At 35.1% G+C, this 20,124-nt stretch overlaps 2 protein-coding genes across 6 annotated transcripts in view; both read left to right on the top strand.

The window, feature by feature from the left end:
- Positions 1-20,124, top strand: part of LOC119079308 (DNA N6-methyl adenine demethylase) — a 55,904-nt gene that overhangs the window by 3,719 nt on the left and 32,061 nt on the right. For 3 of the 4 annotated variants that reach the window (XM_037187101.1, XM_037187099.1, XM_037187100.1), the window contains exons 2-3: positions 984-3,023; positions 3,733-3,873. In XM_037187101.1, the coding sequence (XP_037042996.1) occupies positions 2,160-3,023; positions 3,733-3,873 (1,005 nt within the window). In that variant the 5' untranslated portion in view covers positions 984-2,159. The remainder of the gene's footprint in view (positions 1-983; positions 3,024-3,732; positions 3,874-20,124) is intronic. The other variant, XM_037187102.1, reaches the window with a different exon arrangement.
- LOC119079309 (luciferin 4-monooxygenase-like) lies at positions 8,644-20,094 on the top strand. 2 transcript variants are annotated; one of them, XM_037187103.1, is made up of 3 exons: positions 8,644-8,654; positions 18,256-19,658; positions 19,717-20,094. In XM_037187103.1, the coding sequence occupies exons 2-3, from the start codon at positions 18,293-18,295 to the stop codon at positions 20,001-20,003; spliced, it is 1,653 nt and encodes a 550-aa protein (XP_037042998.1). In that variant the 5' UTR covers positions 8,644-8,654; positions 18,256-18,292; the 3' UTR covers positions 20,004-20,094. The 2 variants fall into 2 exon arrangements, with proteins under 2 accessions (XP_037042998.1, XP_037042999.1); XM_037187104.1 differs by lacking the exon at positions 8,644-8,654 and having other exon boundaries at positions 18,192-19,658.

Genomic DNA, 20,124 nt, shown 5'->3' with positions numbered 1-20,124 from the left:
ATTCTCTGACTACAACGGAATTTTCGTTATCTTGTTACCTCTAGCTACCGTCCTTATTCAATTGGCAACGACTGACTTTTCGATAACAAATTGGAAAAACACCAAAATTTATTCAGATTCCTGTGCTTCTTAATTTAGGTTTTTGTTTAACTTTTCAACTAAAAAAGTCCTTCGTAGAAAGTTGGCAGCGACCAAGTTCTCGGTATATATTCTCTTCAGCAACTTCAACAGAATAAAATCATTTTCAAACAACGACCCAACAAAAATGTTACACGCGCAATATGTACACAAACCTTTTCACGAATCAATCGCTCATATCATGAATAATAGATAAAAGAGTCGATTTTAATCAATAAAATTGCCACTTAAGATATTATGTCTACCACAACATGCATGTTATTGTGGTTGGAAGCACAACTATTTGCTAGTTAAACAAAAATCTAAAAAAAAAATTGTTGTACATTTGAGTGCATACAAATGTGTACAGTAATTAGCACCCTCACATGATAATCTACATCCATTACTATAAATATGTCGTTTTACAGGTGAACAAAAATATCAACCCTCTCTCCCTCAATGTATGACATTATTATCGCTGCGGTGCAATTTTTTTTCTGTCAGACTACAGCAAGGTTGTTTATTAAAATCATTTATCTGAATATATGTTATTGGCTTCCCCTTGCATTTTTAATGCTTCCCCTAATATAAGACACTGGTGGTTTTTCGATAATATTGTACACCGATATATATTGTATATTGGATTTAGCTCGAACGGTGTGTATACTTCAATTACCTCTATATGTCCCCCTTTTTTTGCATTTATAATAAACTGTTTTTCAATTACTGGTGGGCTACATTTTATTAAAGTCAATATGTTCTCGTGTTAGTAATTCAGGACTTCGGTTATGAATTTTCATTTAAAAATGTCTTCAATGAAATTAAATAATTTTAATAATAATTTTTTCTCAAAATTTTTATTACAGATGCCAATGGATACAAGTGAAGAAATGTAACCAAAGTGTAGCTTTCTAAGTTCGTATAATAATCTAACTTATTTATTTATTTTAACTTATTTAAAAACAAAAAAACCAAACAAATTTTCGTTCTAATTAAAAATAAATTTAAAAATTAAAATTAAAAATTTTCGCATAAAAATTACGATTTTTTAAAAATTTTAATTTAAATCACAAACCAAACTAAGAAAACATAAAAAAAGAGTACAAAAAACCCACAAGTCTGAAACCAAACCAAATAAAATTATTTTTTTTGTAACAAAAGAAGAGGAAGATAACAAAATTTTAACAATTTTTTTCGTTTAACAAGAAAATATTACAACAAACAAACAAACAAAAAACGGTTGACAATAAATAATTTAAATGAAACATTTTCAAGCACAAATATAAAATCGGTAAATTTAACATCAAAACAGCAGTATTAATTATATGAAAATCAGGTATCTTAAACGGAGAGAAAAAGGTGTAAAATAAAAAGAAAAATTTAAGAGAAAATATTTATTAACTAAAAGCAAAAAAAAAAAACAAATACAAAAAACGTAACTAAAGTGTCCGATAAATCAGTACAAAAGAGTTTAAGTGTTCAAATCATAAAATTGTGCCCAGATCTAAAGAAATATAATAGAGTTCACATAAAATATAAAAAAGAGAAAGAAAATAGTTACCCAACTACCAAAAGTTAAATTTAAAGAGAAAACAAAACGTAAATCAAATTAAATTAACTAAACAAAAAGCAAATAATTATATCAATCGTTTTAATCAATAAAAAAATTAATAAACAAAAAAGGGGAGACGGAAAATTAAGTAATAATTAAATTTAAGGTGATTTATTTTTCGAAGAATATTTTTATAGAAAAGAGAAACAAAACAAAACAAAACAAAAATTAATTAATTAACAGTTAGTGTTCTTGCCAATATTTACAAAAGGTTAAAAAAACGTTGACAATTTTATTAAAAACTAAAACAAAAAAACGCGTCTACAATCAATGCTTGACATGGAAAGTTTAAATGATTTCGTGTGAAAAGTTCGTTCAATAAAACAAACAAAAAACAAAACAAACAATCGACTAACAAACACTGTGCATTCAAATCTAAAAATATTTTCTTTAAATCCGGTCTTGCTCATGATGATTTTGATGGTTAACGATGAGTGTTCAAACCACCGAAGACGGTACTGATAACAGTTTACCATCATTTTCAACGTTTAGCAGCGAACTGGATCCGTCGTGGGATTACTACGATCGTGATCGATCCAGTACGGATGTAATCACATCACAAAGCAATAACTATACACGTCCTTGGGAAATGGAAACCAAGGACAAAGGCTTTGAGCCGTTCTCAAAGCTGCCGTCATTCCAAAGTCAGTTTCACGCCTATTCGGAAACAAATTTAGTGCCAGAACCTAGTCTACCGCAAATAACGCCCGTGCCGGTGCCCGTGTCGCCGGCATCGCCCGGAAATGGATCGCTCACCCAGCTGACGCCGATCAATTCGATTCAGTCGGGTCTGACGCAGTTGCAAAGTCCCAGCTTTCACACATTGACCGCCGTCAATACGCGAACGTATCCGCTGGTGCCGGCACCGATTCAAGCTCGTGACATTCCTGCCATTAATCAACAGTACCTCGAAGAACGACACATACAATTGTATCAACCAATCAGCACATTCCCTCCACAGAATATGGTGACTGTTATCAAAAATGAGCCAAATTACGAAATTAAAAACGGTTTACATCACACGAATTTCATGAATCCGCTAATCGATAACGGATTCGATATCAAAGTTGAAAAGTCTGAATCGCCGGTGGTGCGTTGTGATGCGAGGAAAAAGGAGCGCAGAAAAAACCGGGCCAGTTCGTTAGAATCTAGTGCCGAATCCGAAAGCAGTGCAATGGATATGGGTGACGGTAATCCGGGACAAGTTGCTGCTATCTCGAGTACGGCTAGCTTTAAGAGTCCGATGGGATCGATGGGAATGAATGAAGATAGCGAAGGGAATGGAGAGAAACAGGTAAGACAGTTTTCTGTAAAACAAATTATTTAATTCAGAAAGGAAGAGTGACCGGTACTGCCGAGGGTCTCTTGTTAGTAAAATGTTAAAGCTAATGAAGTTGTAGATTCCACATCAATCTTTTAAATCAAACGAAGTAATTGTCTTAATCTAATCGTACTGGTATATGATACGAGTGCCATTCTGCGAAAGGTTAAACTTTTGACTAAAAAGAACACGCAAATTTGAAGGGGAGAATTTACATTGATTGCAAGGTATCACTGTAGCTCACACTACAGAATTGCCTGGACCATTTTGTCCCGTGTGCATAACTCATTAATCATCAAATAATTCAAATGAAAAACCAAAATGATTAATAACATTGGCTGCTCTCATATTTACCTTTGAATAAAATGTTAATGTGAAACCCCCAAAAACATTTCCCATGCACTCCGATGAACTCAACTTTGTTTGGCTAGTTGTTTTTTTCTTTCTTTCTTCAAATATTTTTTTTCCGTATGCACATCTGGCCGTGTAAGGCTGCCGATTAGATTCTAATGATTTTTCACCTTTATAGCTCACAAGCAAAGGTACAACAATTATTAAATTGATATGAAAATTAAGCAGATGTGCGTGCATAAAATCGAGCCATATATACCATTTCGGTCACACTTCCAATCGATTGTAGGTTCAAATATTTGTTAAAAATTAACGATATCTACTGTTGCAGACAAAGAAAAAGAGAAAACGATGCGGCGAATGCATCGGATGCCAGAAGAAAGACAATTGCGGTGACTGTGCTCCGTGCAGAAATGACAAAAGTCATCAGATATGCAAACAAAGACGCTGTGAGAAGTTAACGGACAAAAAAGTAAGTTTTTTTACGCCTTACTCTCTATCGTAATCATTTTTTAAAATACATCCCATAGACATATGGGTTCATTGTTCGGGGCATTTAAATCCCAAACTTTGTTTGTTATGTCCGATTTTATATATTTCGTAAAGGAGGCAAAGTTTTCTGTCGTCGACAAGGGTAGATACCTATTATGTATACGGATAGAGGTATAGCGTGCAAAAAGTAAAAGTAATTATTTCTATCCATTTCTTCTTCTTTGCTTGCGTTCTCGTTTCATAAATAATCGATTTAAGGACATTCAAAATACAAATCTTATGAATAAGCCAATCTTCAAAATAATAAATTTTGTTTCTTTTCAATGAATCTTTTGAAAATTTATCCGAACTGTAGAGAATAAGATGAAGAAAAAAAAAAAACGCAAAAGTATCTTCTCGGCGAGCTGTACGAACCAATGGAAATCTTAATGTCACAGCTGTCATTTAGACTCTTTTTTTCGGTTACTTCGGATATATACCTCTAAGAGTGTGAATGAGGCACATGTATTTATTGTACACACGAATTTACAGCTGAACATTTTCCATGTTTATTATGTCAATTCAATTTGTGATATTTTTCTGTTCATGAAACATTTGGCTGAAATGAAGTAGACGAAAAAAATCTCTTGACTTTTTCTTGCCGCAATTTTGAAATTCTCGTGCTCATGGAATCATAATTAGATTTATGATTGCCAGATTTGAGATTTTCGGTATCAACGGAAAACGATTTGAAATTTTTTTCAAATTTGCGTATTTCATTCCAGTAATTTTTTTTGATGAGTCTGGTGCTATACGTATTTATACCAAGAAGTTTTTATTTAATTTATCGAACCATCATAGATCCTCCATTGGCCTGTAGAGGCAACATAATTTTTTTTCAGTAATTCATTCATTGCGCTATATTTTCTGGTACAATAAATACACTTCGGTATCCATAAAGTGAAGTTGGTTCACAGGAAAATTTTATGATACTGTCACATCGATAACGACGACATAAATAATGACAAGCTCTGTGTAATATAGTCATTTATATAGCAAAATACATGTTAAAAAAATTGAAGTACAAGATTCGAAATCAATCGATTAAAAGTTCTTTGATCTATGGAAGTAACAGATTCGATAATAATACTGGTCATGTACTTGCCGTCTTTAACAGGTTAGTAACATTAGCTTCGGACACAGTATGGACCCACATAGAATTGACGTTCAAAACTAAAAACTTCCATAAGTCCATAAGGACTTCCATCACACGAAGGGTGGTAGGAGGTCGCGCGTAGTAGGATTCGCCATATTATATAGTGTTTTATAGAGAAAGTGTGAACAAGGAGGGAAGTGAAATATAATTGAAAATCATGTGGACATGCAATGGTCCTATACTATCTCGTAACGAGCACACCATGTTTCACCCAGTGGTCTTTTGTTCCACTGTCATAAGTTAGAAGACAATTGTTTTAGTTATTTGGACGGTAGATTTTGGGCAATTTCCCAAGTTGTAGCCCGAACGAAGTGATAGTGCATAAAATCTACCATCCACCACATATACATATACAACTTTTCATGCTGAGGGCCTAAATTACAAGAAAAAATCTGAAATTTATGCCCAAGACATGAAAAATAAATCGATTTTGTTCCGACAAAACTTTATTTAAAAAAAAACGTCTTCAAGTGGTGTTGAACGAACAGCTGATGTTCTACACATACAAATTTAGTGAATCAACGTTTGATGTCCTTATTTCATGTAATTGTTTAGTACATAGAACTAGGTTTGCGTCCAAACTCAAAGATACCACACTCCAGAAATACTCGAAAATTCGCTTCGTATTATCGAAGCAATGACTGCAATGGTCTTCCTTTCCCTTTTTCAGAAAATATCGTGAGAAATGTACACTTTCGAAGCAATAATTTAAATTCTCTCTGTACCATGCATTGCATTTAAATTACTTACTTCAATTGTGTCTGTCTGCAGTACTGAGACACCAAAAAAACCATTAATCCAAGCTCAAGGATTCAGATACTTCTAAGTTTGTGTTTTTGTATTCTGGATACGCTGGATACAACATTACAACAACAGCAAAAAAAAGTAACACAATGTCTAATGTAAGTTCGGTATCAATAGTAAATTAACTAGACTTGCACAGACATATGCATAAATTAAGTATAAAAATTAAAATGGAAATGAACAGAAGAGAAAGACGTACAGAAAAAAAACCATATCCAATATAAATATAAAAAAAAATTTTTTTGTTAATTTTATATAAACCTGAGTCATATAAAACAACTTCAATAGCTGTTATAGCAGCAGCAGACGGATCGTTGTTTAAATGTTTTCGGTAAAGACAGATGTGCACACACATTGAATGCAATAGTCCCAAAACGAAACTAAACATTTTTCATATATTAGTATGACAAGGATAAAAGATTTTTTTTTTCAAAAATTATATCTACGTAAATAAATTATTCCTGAATTTTTACAGTTAAATTATAGGCTGCCATATGTGCAGAATAACGTAAACTCAACTATATAAAGTATAGCATACGACCATTATACACATATATGTATAATATACGTTGGAATGGAAAGACATAAAAAGGATATGAACGTTCATTGTACTGGGAGAATTGAATTTTGTTGCTTTTGAAATGCTGTGTTAGATTTCACGCATATGTATTTTCATATCAATTTTTGTATCCAACGAAAATCGTTTCATTTTTCGAATGATTTCGTATGTTTTACCATATAGGTGTCCTGTTCGAGGTATAGGATCCGAGAAATTAGATTGATTACGGGCGATCGAGATGATTGATACGAAATGTTCGAACGATTCTATTTTGTTTGGCGATAGGCTGATTGCACTCTGCTTGATTAACATTTTGCTTTGGTGTTCGATTTAATGTCTCGCTAATTCGTGTTTTTATTCAAGAGAATATCTTAATTGTTCGTCGATTGTCGGTGTCATTTAAAAATAAAATTTAATGACTATGGCAACCGGCGCCCGTTTTTCGTTTAGAATTTCGTTTCTATTACCAATCCGACGTGTAACCATTGAACAAGAAACTTTTCTTTTGTGTTTTCTATGAACTCTCCTATGATACGAGTACTAATTCAGATCAAACAGACACATAAACAATAGTGGTTTGTAACACCTTTTCCATCAAGATAGGGGCTAAGTCTTGTGTGTTAAATAAGTAGTATGGGCCATATGTGTGAACAACTTTTCTCAAAGTTTCTCATCTTTATATAATTTTGTCAATTTTACAAGTTTAAGAGAAAGGTGAATTAATCGTGGGAAAATTGGAAAAGGCAGTCTATACACCGTAATGACATTACGCAATGGCTCAGTAGCTACGTACTAGCCTTTCACCAAAATGATCAGGGTTCGATTCCAATGTCAGAAATTTTCATATAGAAGTTCTCTGGTGAATAAATCGCCTTAGTAACGTCCACTTAAGCTTCATAATTTGGGTAGTTGCACTGTTCCAGTGTGTTTGGTGGCTGCAACGAATGTACACACTGAATGACTCGTATGACGTAAATCAAATACGACGAATTTGTGTTGATATGTCTAGCCTACATTTAGGCGATGTATCAATTCAGCACCTTACTTTACTCAGCGAGTATTTGCATACTTTGAGGCGTGGTTCATAAATCATGTTAATCCGATGGTCCAGACTAGACTACACTTGTTATTGGCCGTAAAAAGCTTTTAGTGAGGTCTCAAAACAGAACCAATCAAAATACGACATAACATTAGCACTCATTGCATGCTGGGAGTTAGATCAAATGGAAACTTTAGTTAAAGCCACTAAAACGCCCGGGTATTGCAGCTGTGCGATACCACTGAAATGAGATGCTCTAACACCGAAAAACGTTAAGGTGTTCAACTTGTTACAAGTATTTAATCGCAGGTTGAATACATTGGATGTAGCACAGAATCGGAAAACCCTCCATTACATAATTTCCCTGTTTAACGATTATGCTTTCAATATCGTACTACTGAATCGGCACTTTATTCTGTGCGTTCCCTTTCCCTTTCTAAACATTAAACGTGAAAATGGCTCTGCTCACAGAAAAAGCATTTCACTGAGACGTAAAAAAATACTGGGGGGGAAATCACACTATAACAAATCGCTGATATAAAATCATCATAAAGTGCAATTTGGAATTTCTTCCTTTCGTCGTTAATGCAGACAAGTTATTATGCATAGTGTGGTTGTGCGGCTCAGGATATTGTTTGGTGTTCCAAACAAAGATAATATTGCGAACGATGTATAAACACAGCTAATGCGTTTATTACCGCCGTGCTTTCGGTAATTAATAAAATCCCAACAGAAATTTTGACGCGTAAAGAGATGAGAGATTGTAATCACAGACTGGTGACGACAACAAACGACCTCATCATTCGGAGAAATAAATTTTCTCTTTATCTTTCTCGAAATATAAACTTTTTTTGATTAAAACGCTGCCAAAACCTTTATAACAACACAGTTTAAAAAGCCTCTGAATGGATGAATGTACATCATATACTAATCTCCTTTAATTGTCTCGATTTAAAAATTGCTGCAAAGCAATTGTGAGCATTAAAAAAAATATATTTTTTAAAGTCATAGCGTCCGTCGTGTCGTTTAAGTGTTTTATATAGACTAACGATTTTGATGTAGTAAATGTGTAACATACGTTTTTATAAACTAAAATGATGAATAAACACAATTATGATGTGATGATGAACTGTATTATATATATGTACACACAAGTTCTCGTATGTAACACACAGTGTTACCTTATTATTGCCTCGAACAAAAACTCTTCACGGGTCACACAAGTATGAAAAAAAAATATGAAAAACTTTAACAATAAAATTTATTACATTTTTAAATTGAATAGACAGAGTTTTGTGATGTACAAAACATAATCTGCTATCTGCATCATTTTTCGTATCAAATTATGTGTACGAAAGGTATTTATAAACAGATGCGTTTGATCATTGTAACGATATTTTCTTCCATTATTTGGTTTTAGCGCTAAACTGTGTCGCATCTTACAGACGATGCGACAGGGGGGAACAGGAAACTTGATTGTCTTGAATTTATCCGGGCCTTATATTTGGGGATCAATTTCTAAGATTCTTCAAATAGATCTTCAGATCTATTATTAATCTAGTTCCTTCTTTTTGCAGATTTTTAGAGCCCCTGCTCCGTTGTCTTAACTTTTTGATACCTTGTAACTCTTATGTCCCACTTTCATCCCCTCCTCTCCCTCCCTCCTCTCTTCGAAGAGGATTTATTGACGACTTTTTAACAATTAAGACTTTATTCTTATAAGATCTAGAAACATCAAGTGTTCGTCATCACTGAGGCCGTAGACACACAATCAACTTTGCGTTGATTTGATCGACAATTATGCTGCATTTTCCATAGTAATTTAACATTCACCACATTCTAAACAATGGAAAACGCAGCATAATTGTCGATCCCATCAACGCAGATTTGCTCGTTTGTTTAAGGCCTAAGCTCATTCACAAAATCAGCTTTTCAAATTTCTTACGGCTCCTATGTCCCACTAAGTCCACATTGCTACCAGACAACCATCACATTCGACTAGAAATTTTTAATTAAAATTTCTAAATGGTCTCGCATCTGCTTCTACATCAAGCACAAACATTTTTCGTGAAAAAATGGATCGCTTCGCTATACGCATTTCAGTTACTGTACAGAATTTTTGAAAGCACAGGAAATCAATTTGAGAGAAATTTTTATGGATTTCCGCTTTCCAAATCTATTAGTGGTGTTGCAGTCACCAACTCTACACACCAATTGGTACAACACCAAAGTTGGAAAGCTACTTTGATTTTGAAAAAGGTTATAAAGTGGAGATATTTTGGACGGTGGACATTTACTGTTCAATTGGTAAATTGATCTGTATTCATCAAATGCTCGCTCTGGTTACTTTAGTGCAAAGTCAACAGTCGAGAGTTCTCAGTGAAATATTGTAAGTTGGAACATTTTATGACATCACAGTACAATCCCTAAGGAAACTGTTATGTTACACGATACTCACCGAAATTGTCTCTCCATGATTTACATTTCAATACAACTCTGGGCTATATTTACCATTGAGATGACACACATTTCAATATTGTCATCAGAGTCTTGTAACCATCAGGTATAGGGGGTACTTTAGTTACACCTATAAGAGGCTTAGTAGATGTGTTGAGAAAAAGGGAATGGTGACGAATATATACATGGTTGAACAGGTTAGGCGTCATAATACCTTAAAGGTATATTGCCCTGCATTATGTGTCTGCATTTGAATAATTTTGAGAATGATTCACGATTCATTTGCGCAAATTCACGTAGACTTGGTGTGAGAGTCGAAATTCCTAATTAATCGTAGTGAGATAACGTGACGTAACGGTAGATTGAGAGGGGAATTGCAGCTCTGAAAATTTTTGCTTAATCGTAACTATCGAAGAGTTAGAAGTAGATCTGTATGCATCGATCAGTAATGGTCGGGTCTAACTGATAAAATCTAAATTATCGAAGTCTCATACTTTTAGTACATTGAAACCTGCAAGTTTTTGTAAACTTTGGATGAAATTGTTGCTGTAGACCGATTGCTTTGGAAATTGTTGTCATAACAACTAAGTACAGATACCACACCGTTTTCATAAAGTAGCTACCGCTTAGTGAAATTCGCAAGAAAAATCATCTGATTACTGAAAATACTTTGGGTAACTAATAATCAAGCTCGTGCACACACTCACACACAGCTCCAGAGACTCATATCATTTATCCCCCGGGGGGAAAGATGAATACCGCTCTCTATCGATACAATATTTTAAACGTTATCTTTCTCTGCATTAATTTCGGTGTGATTCCGTTCAAATTGAGTTGTCTTTATCACTTTACACGTATAACCGAAAAAACAACACTACAATTTATTCATGTAATACCATAAGACGTGGTATTATTTAAGATGAACAAATTTTTGTTTTTTGGTGTGTGCCAATTTCACCTCACTTCATCCACACAAAAAAAGAAGGATGAAAAAAAAATGAAATCAAAAATCTTGTCGCACAAATTGTTTATTTTCTTGAAAGGGCGATATATACGCACTCCGTAAATGTTATGCTCCTTCAATATGCGAATATTGTACGTACGTTACATGGTACACAATAATCTACCTATATTTTAACGTTACATAAAATAATATAGTTACAAAGAAGCTTTCCTTTTTTCGTATGGCATCACTGGTATAAAAAGGAAACGGAATAGTAACAAGGAAATAATTTTTTTTTTCTGTTAACAATCGATTTTCAGAATGCGTGTATTTTGTGTGTATACGCGTAAAACGTTCGACAATTTTATAATGTCAAACAAAACCAAAAAAAGCAGGGAGATGGCATATTGGATTTCTCATCTCTAATGCAGTTTTTTTTTTCGTTCGTTCTTTTGTCTGAACATCCAGAGCATTGGATTACACACAGTGCAACGCAATATGTATATTATCCCGTGAAATGTACTTTGTCTCACATATATATCGATAAATAAATTGAATTCTTTCTCATTATTGTTCGGTTTGTGCTGATTAGACGTGACGATGTATATAAATTAGATGTGAGACAAAAACACACACACACCATTCGAAAACTGTTTCCTGGATGGATTTTTCATTATTTTCGATATTTTTTCTGTACAGTCCTGTTAAAGTTTTCCGATGAATTTTTCTGTTTAAATACACACAATTTTTCTTCGTTTCCTATGTAGAGAATTGATTCCTTTTTCCATAGTATATATACGGATATAACACAAAAGTGTACTTGCTTAAGAATTATATATATGTAGGTGGTTATGGTATGGCCCGATATACACACACGTATAAAATGTGTACATAATCACGAAAAAGTTTGCAACGGAAAACCATATAACCATATAGAGCGTTTTTGAATGAGTCACTTTCCCTGACTATTGATTTTCTTTCTAAACATTCTCTTCGTATTGGTATTACATGATTTTCAGAACGCCATTTCTATTTGTATTTGTGCGTGTTGTCCGTATATATATATATAGATAGATCTATATAGATCGGTATATCAACGTTAATTCTGTGTTGTATACGCGATATATACATAAAATGTTCCTCTCTTCTATATATATAAAAACAACCATCGCAAAACGATGTGTATGGTGTGTGAGGAGGTGGTATGGTGTTTTTGTTGTCACGGAATGGGGTGAGTGGTTTTTCTATATACTCCTGACTCTGGAATACTTATAAAATTTGCTGAAGTTTTTAACTATATATCACTGGGAAAAAACCGTGGAATGAGAGATGATTCTGTTTCGGTTGAGGGGTGGATATGCCGGGATGGAGAAAGTAATGATTTTCTTCCAAGGAAGAGAAGCACAGAAGAAGAAAAAAAAAATTTAATATCATAAAATGTAATATCAGGAAAAAAAATTAATTATAATGAGTTTTTCACGTATTTTCACATATATATATCTTTCGGGCTGTTGGATGCTTTCGGGTGCCCGTTGAGTTGAAGGAAATATTTTCCGAATGTTTTTTTTTTTTCTCTTCTTTATTTTATTTTTTCCCATTATAATTTGTTTTAAAATGTCAGCGGGGTAGGAATTTTTCTCTGCCGTTTTGGGATTAATCCGGATGGAAATATTATCTGTAATATATTCCTAACAATACGTCTAATCGGCCTCTATGTCTTATTGAGGTATTAACTTCAATTTTAAATGCCACCAAAAGAAAAAAAAATTGCTGTGGCTTCGTTACCCCATGACTTGCCATAAATTCTCGTCTCGTTTCATTGATACAGAAAATCAAACATTTCGAATTGAAAAATGTCAGATGTTGATATGATGATGATATCATTGGTATTGACGAACCATTCACGCAATAATGATGACTAACCGTATTTTCTGTGTGACGTCAGGCGCAATATTACCATGTGATTCATTATTCAGAGAGAATCCTTATTACACATCAAAAATTTTGTGAATGATAATCTCGTGTGTCATAGCTTAATTTAACAGTCCGTTAAATTCTATCGTTTAAGGATTCGAATGGTTTTCTTTTAATTGGTTTCATCATTTCACTTAAGCTGTTTTACGAATATATTCGACTTTCATTCGTCGTTATGTTATGTTTTAAATGGCAGCTGTATAAATATCAAGGGGTCCATAACCTTTACGCTGCTTCGAAAAGTCTCACAGAACAACAACAACGAAAAAAAACCTCTACCCATGAAATAAGGATTCTGATTCCTTTTTTTTCTTCTCTCGACATTTTTAATTTAAATTATCTTGAAATCATGTTACATGCTCAATAATACACGCACAGGATTACGATTTACGCATTCAGGATACATATACAAATACATAAAGTCGGCCAATTCATTTATCGATTTTATGTGAAATGGAAATATCATTCTGTCTACACACTCTGTGGTGAGCTTAGAGCTCAATGTATACTTTCTTCGGGGAATATAGTGCACTTATAAAGCTGCAATATTAGTGCTGTTACACACACAGTGCGTATACACACATTTATGGTTTAAGCAGAGAAACAACTCTGCTTTTATATCCTGCACATATATATGCATTTGGAGCAACACAAAATGTAAATTGTGTTGAACACGCACGCATATCAACAAAATAAAATAATAAAAAAAAATCCCCTGGCACTTTAACAAACATCACCCATTTTGTGTAATACTATACATGGATGAGGGTAAAACGCTTTCTTTTTTGCCTCTTTTTGTGTTGTTATATGTGTGACAGTGGGGTGCAACCAATATTTTACTTGAGTAGGTCAATGAACGAATGTTTCACTTTTTGTTATGAGAATTCATCACGTCTTAATTATATGATTTTGCGTTGTTCTTGCAATTTCTAGAGAAAATTATTTCGTTGGTGCGAAAAGAATGAAAGAATTGAGGGATATAAAGAGACGATAGAACTGCGACTTTCCAAGATTTTGTGCTGCGAATCGATTGAATGCGAATCACGAAATCATAGTGCTGAAACACTATGCAATGTACATTGGCACAGCACTGCTTCTAGCATGAACATATAAAATAGTCGGAGGTTGATGAAATCACAGCAGGCACTGCGTTTGTTTTTTATGAGTTAACCATACAATACAAACATCCTAAGCGGTTGCTCTTAGTGTCTTCAGTGTTCATGCTAGGAGCAGTGCCGTGACATTGGTCAAACAACGAACTATTCAATTTTGTTACCACTCCACTTCGTGTGTTACCAATGGCACGAATTAACCTGTTGTACATTATAAGCTCTCGTTCGTGTTTACAACAATACACGACTCGAATTCACATCCCTAATCCTGACCTTGTACATTCTTTCTTCAATTCGTGCAGCCATAATTACAATACAGGGAGAATCCCGCAGACGAAAGATTACGGAAGGGTTTTCTATTCTTTACAATATCTCTGTGTACGTCTCACAAGTGAATTTCCCTATGTCATGGTATCGTATATTCGACTGGCAATCAAACCACACCGCCGCCCCCTCCGACGAAAAGGCATAAAACTGCCATACACACATCGAACAAAACACAAACAACGATAATAACATCGTTTAAGTTTGTCTATATATAACATTACATCCAAAAAAGCTGAAAGCGCCAAACATAAGCACATTTACTTATGCGAAGGGTGATATTTTTTGGGGTTGATGTCTGTTTTATTCCTTTAGTGCCATAAACTGATGTGCTTTGGGGGCTTCAAGGCATGCAAAATGATTATCCTTAACCATTTCTTGTGTGTGTCCAAAATGTGGAAGGAAATAAATAAAGGAAAAAAAAAATTGGGTATCATCATGGTATGATACATACAATAACTAGACATCGGACAGACGAACCTAAATTTGTTTTGTTTTTATGTATTATGTATGCTGTGTATGGTTAAGAATTATGGGTAATGTGTTGATGGAATAGTAAAATGATTGTGGATTTTTCGTGCCGATTTTTGTGAATGAAATTTTCTTATTCATGGGTAAGTCTGAGTTGCTTTTTACTACCGCATATATCCATATTGGTGTCTTGTTATAAATTCTTCAACAATTCTTTTCCATGCCAAAATCTAACTTCATCCATCGGATAATACAGTCAACGGATTTATTGTTTATTCGATGAGAGATAATGGAATGTTTCGAAAAACGTACGTAGACGGAATAATGAACTTTTTGTCACGTTTACGTTAATATTGATCCGAAAAATAATGTGCGTCAAAATAACTGAATGAATGATGACCAAATGGTGACGCAAGGTAGTGGAATTTGATATCAATTTCATAGCTACATTGTCGAAAACTGGCACAAGAAAATATATAAAATCGAGAGCACATAGCCTCTAAAGTGGTGTCAAAATTACGATTGAGACCGTAGTCAGCCTCCTTAAAATGTGCTACCTAACAAGACAAGAAACCCGAACAGATTTGAAAAATCTGTCAGAGAATCAAGCCACACACTTGATGGATCTCATCTACGGTCCTGATCCAATAACTCGCTTCTATTCTTTCATTGTGCAGAAGCTGTAGCATATCCTTCAGATTAATGCCTCAGTAGAAGATGTTACCTCAGCACTGTCGTCCGTTTCACGATTACTGACTGACATTTTCTTTTATTCCATCACACACAACGGAATCAATTTGCTAACAAAAAAAACCCCTTCATCTCTTACCTATTTGTCACACTTTCGTTCCTCTTCACACAAACGTCTTCACATCAATCTTCTTGTCAACCTATGCACTTTGACTTGATTTCCCGTAATCCTGTAAATCATTAATTATATTTGCGTTATCTCCGTTTTCAATTCGACGGTTCTTTTTCTCCCAGTCTCTGAAAATATATTTTAGCTCTGTGGAGCCAGCCGGAGCTTTTTTGCGTGCTAACCCTTACTATATTGCTACAATCCGAAATTCTCCATATTCTGTTAAGCCAAAATTAAATCAACTTCAGTCGACTTCAGTAGACGGAATGTATTCGTATCTCCTTGGGACATCAATCATTACCGTATTTTCGAAGAAAATACACAAAAACACATCGCACACCCTAGAGTATACATATTTTATGTATAAAGTAATTCGAGGGATATCACGAAGGTCTTCAAACCGTCTCCGTGTATCCTCAAACAATGTACAGATCGCAGAGAGAGAGTGAGCGTATAATATATCATCATCACTCGGAAAAATACGATATGCGGTGTGTATTTTCCAACTTTATTGTTATATTTATAGGTCAACAAAAATAAAACTCGGTAGAGAAGCACACATCATACTTTTACTCCGCATACACTTTTCGGTTATGTTGTGTAAAAATAACCTTGAACTTGAACTGGAAAATCTGAAAATGTTTCATTGACAATCCCAAAAAAAGGTAAACAATAATACATTCACCCTCGCAATTCAAATTATACCGCATTCTCTTTTATACGTATATATGAGAAATTGACTGACTACATTACGGGTTCATGAGGTGTGAGGTGTTGAGCAGGTGTATTATTACCATGCAACCATCATAATATTTAGGTCGTGTCAATTGTGAAAGCAATTAATCTGTGAAACTAGTTGACCATTATCGTGAAGACCACATATATGAGAAGAAGGGAAGTGGTTAGTAAACAAACCACACTTTCCCTCTGTTAAATCTGAACAGTTGAACTTAGCGTTGCCTTTGTTGCGATCAGAAATTCGTCAGACCCCTTGCCTTAGATGGCACAATTTGCAGTAGACTCAAGGTCGAACCAACCCCTTGTATCGAGTCAATGTTATCATTACGTGTCAACGGTGTTCACGTCCTTCTTCCCTATCACAAATCCTTACCCTCCAAAATAAACTGCCATGTACACCACCATTATCAAATTCCCCAACAGTTTATGTGTGCGGCTAACCCTCATTTTCAAAACACATATTTAAATGTACTTGTTTACACTAAACAACCTGCCAAATTGATTCACACACAGAACAAAAAAATGCCACAAGTCTAAAATAGTGTCGGAGGTACCACGACGACTAAGCACGACATCAAAGCGCAAAACCAATTCTCGCCGTCTCAAAAAACCGAACGAAAGTGCAATATTAGTACGAAACATTGAAAACGAACCCTTTTCTCTGAACCGAAATATATTCCACAAAAAAGATAACAACACCACGTGAAAATCTGGGTTACCCTCAATTTGTATAAAATGGTGAACGATGTATGTTGTGTATAAAGGGAGGCTATATAACAAAAACGGTTTCTACCCTTGTTCACACAAGTATTCCCTCGTAGAGACATTGAAATTGTACGGCGAAATGGCAGGAAAAAAAAAGAAGTTAAGTTTATGTGAAGTCTATGTCTGTGGGATTTATTAAAGGGGATCAGAGAGTTTTACGATAACCTGATATCGTACCATATATATTACATGTATATTTCTGAACGTTAAGTACAGGGATAGACTCATTGCTGTTTGGTATAGGTATTATTATGATATGTTGCCCTTCTGATCGCAACATTCCTACCTTAATAAGAAACTTAGAGTGTGTTCCTTTATATGTTAATCAATAAACTGCAGGAGGAGTTGTGTTTTTCTTATGTTTTCTGTTTACACATTCACGACTAGACCGGATTAACTGTTTGCTCAATACAACGTTCAACGAGTTACACGGCTGGTGAAGTGTGCTTCACTTATTCTTTGATATATTAAATGAGCACATGACGGAGACATGTTGTGGTTAAGTGGTTATTGAGACTATCGCTGACTTTACAGTGGATGCACCTTGCGGATAGAAAAATTTGTTTCTGAAGATAGCAACAAATTGCGTCTAATTATAAAAACTTAAGAACTGTAGTGTAGTTTCCCTTAATTTTGTCCATTAAAAACTTCAGGACTTTTAGTAGGCGTGGATGCCATGTGAATACAAAGGACCACCTGATTTACATTCGAATGACTTTTCTCTGTTCCTGAAAATTTTAATTTTGGCGAGGATCAGGTCAACGCACTTCAAGCATGAGTGGTACTATAAATAGAGTACTAAGCTGGACAGTACATCGATCAAATTTTCACACAAAATAGTACTCTATTTGGCAGCTGTCATTACCAGCACTCTTGCTTGAAGTGCGTTGATCAGGTCGATTTTTGAAAAGTGGTCGCATTTCCCATATTCAATTTTACAGAGATTAAGTTCTCTGAAGTTGTAATTGTACAAAATAAAAATTTATTTTCTCTTGCAAATAGCAACTCGTTCATTGTGATAAGATTACCGGTGAATTTTTTTATAGCTCATCCGTTATCACTACAAAACGACATCGGTTGAACTGATGTTTTCAGTTGATGTAGAATTATTTTCTGAAACAGTTCTCGTATTTCTCTCTGTCGAAGTACTCGTTGAGTCATGCAATCGGTAAACAACATAATTTCACGCCCAGACACTGTCGATTTCGCTGATGCACTTTCAATCGGTCATGTTCTCATAAATAATTTAACAAAAAATGGAGACAGGACGGTTTTGGTGTCTGGAGAGACTGGTAAAACGTTATCTGCGATCGAAGTACTGAGCAAAAGTATTGTAATTTCAAAGTCTCTTCTCGCTACTGGAATTGGACCAGGTGATGTTGTGTCGATAGTGTCGGAAAATCGTTTTGAATTCATTTTTGCGCTGTTCGGTACGATGTTTCTTAATCGTCCTATAGCACCGTTGAATCATACATACAGCGACAGGGAACTGGAACATTCGTTCAACTTGTCGAAGCCAAAGTATGTTTTTGCGAGTGCATCCACAGCCGAAAGTGTTTTGAGGGCAGTAAAGAACTTGAGTTACGTAAAGAAAATCATTTTGTTTGACGACATTGCAAATGAATCGGATGGTCGCATCACTAAGTTGGAAGATTTTTCTAATCCGAAATTGATTCAAAATGTGAAGTTCGAACCGAGTGCTGTTAATACTCTAACAACAACGTGTCTTATCATGTGCAGTAGTGGTACAACCGGTTTCCCAAAAGGAGTGCAGCTATCCCAATCTAATGTCATGCTTGGGGCATATCATGGCGCATCTTACATTAAACCAACGTCTACGAGCGCGGACGATAGTAATCTTGTGGCCTTAGGACTGTTACCAATATTTCACGCCTATGGCATTTCTATTCTCACATGCATGTTAGGTTTTACGTCCGGTAGACTAATTTTGCTGAAGAAGTTTGAGGAGAAACTATTTCTAGAAACCATTGAGAAATACCGTTGCGTTGTTGCGTTTTTGGTTCCACCTTTGATGATATTTTTATCCAAAAACCAACTTGTTGGTAACTACGATTTAAGTAGCTTGCGATTGATTACGTGTGGTGCTGCTCCTCTTTCCAAGGAAACGGAATTCGAAGTTAGAAATCGCTTGAACAATCCGAACTTGATAGTGAAGCAAGGATATGGTTTGACTGAACTCACTGGTGCGGCGGGTGGAGTTCTGTCGTCAAAAGGACTAACAAAACCCGGTAGTGTTGGCGAAGTCAATACTGGTGTGTCAGCAAAGGTCGTCGACGACAATGGAAAAACTCTCGGTCCGAATCAAAAGGGAGAATTGTGCTTCAAAGGAAGTCTTATGATGTTGGGCTATATTAATGACGAATCGGCAACCAAAGCTACAATCGATGAAGAGGGTTGGTTACATACCGGTGACATAGGATATTTTGACGAAGATTTGCAATTCTACGTTGTCGATCGTATTAAAGAGCTGATAAAGTGGAAAGGATTTCAGGTACCTCCTGCAGGTTGGTTTATGCGGTTATCACAGCATTGATAACGACATTAATCCACACGATCTTTTAGAAATTGAAGCTTTGCTTGTTACCCATCCGATGATAAAAGAGGCAGGCGTTGTGGGAAAGCCAGACGAAGTTGCAGGTGAACTACCACTTGCATTTGTTGTGAAGGCTAACCCCAACTTGAAGGAAGAAGACGTTATATTGTTCGTTCGGGATAGGACCTCACCGGCGAAGAGACTTCATGGCGGTGTTATATTTGTTGACGAAATTCCCAAGAATCCGTCCGGTAAAATTCTGAGACGAAAACTTCGTGAATTATTGCAACAACATGAATTGAAGTCAAAGTTGTAAAAGGCACCATGAATGAAATGTCTTTGTGAGGAAGTTTAAATTTCGGTAATTAAATGGCTAATTATGGTCTGTTCTTGGACCATATACTGGATTTATCTGTCTGTATGATCGGAGCGTGATT

This window comes from Bradysia coprophila, unplaced genomic scaffold, assembly GCF_014529535.1.
Source record: "Bradysia coprophila strain Holo2 unplaced genomic scaffold, BU_Bcop_v1 contig_324, whole genome shotgun sequence".
NCBI lineage: Eukaryota > Metazoa > Arthropoda > Insecta > Diptera > Sciaridae > Bradysia > Bradysia coprophila.
Note: the sequence above shows the minus strand (reverse complement) of the source record. Positions and strands in the feature narration are given on the sequence as shown.

What these genes read in the sequence shown, in the direction of transcription:
- LOC119079309 (XM_037187103.1), top strand. Translation starts at nt 18,293, where the DNA reads ATGCAATCGGTAAACAACATAATTTCACGCCCAGACACTGTCGATTTC. An exon ending in ATTTCAGGTACCTCCTGCAG is followed by an intron (nt 19,659 to 19,716) that starts GTTGGTTTATGC and finishes ACGATCTTTTAG; the next exon opens with AAATTGAAGCTTTGCTTGTT.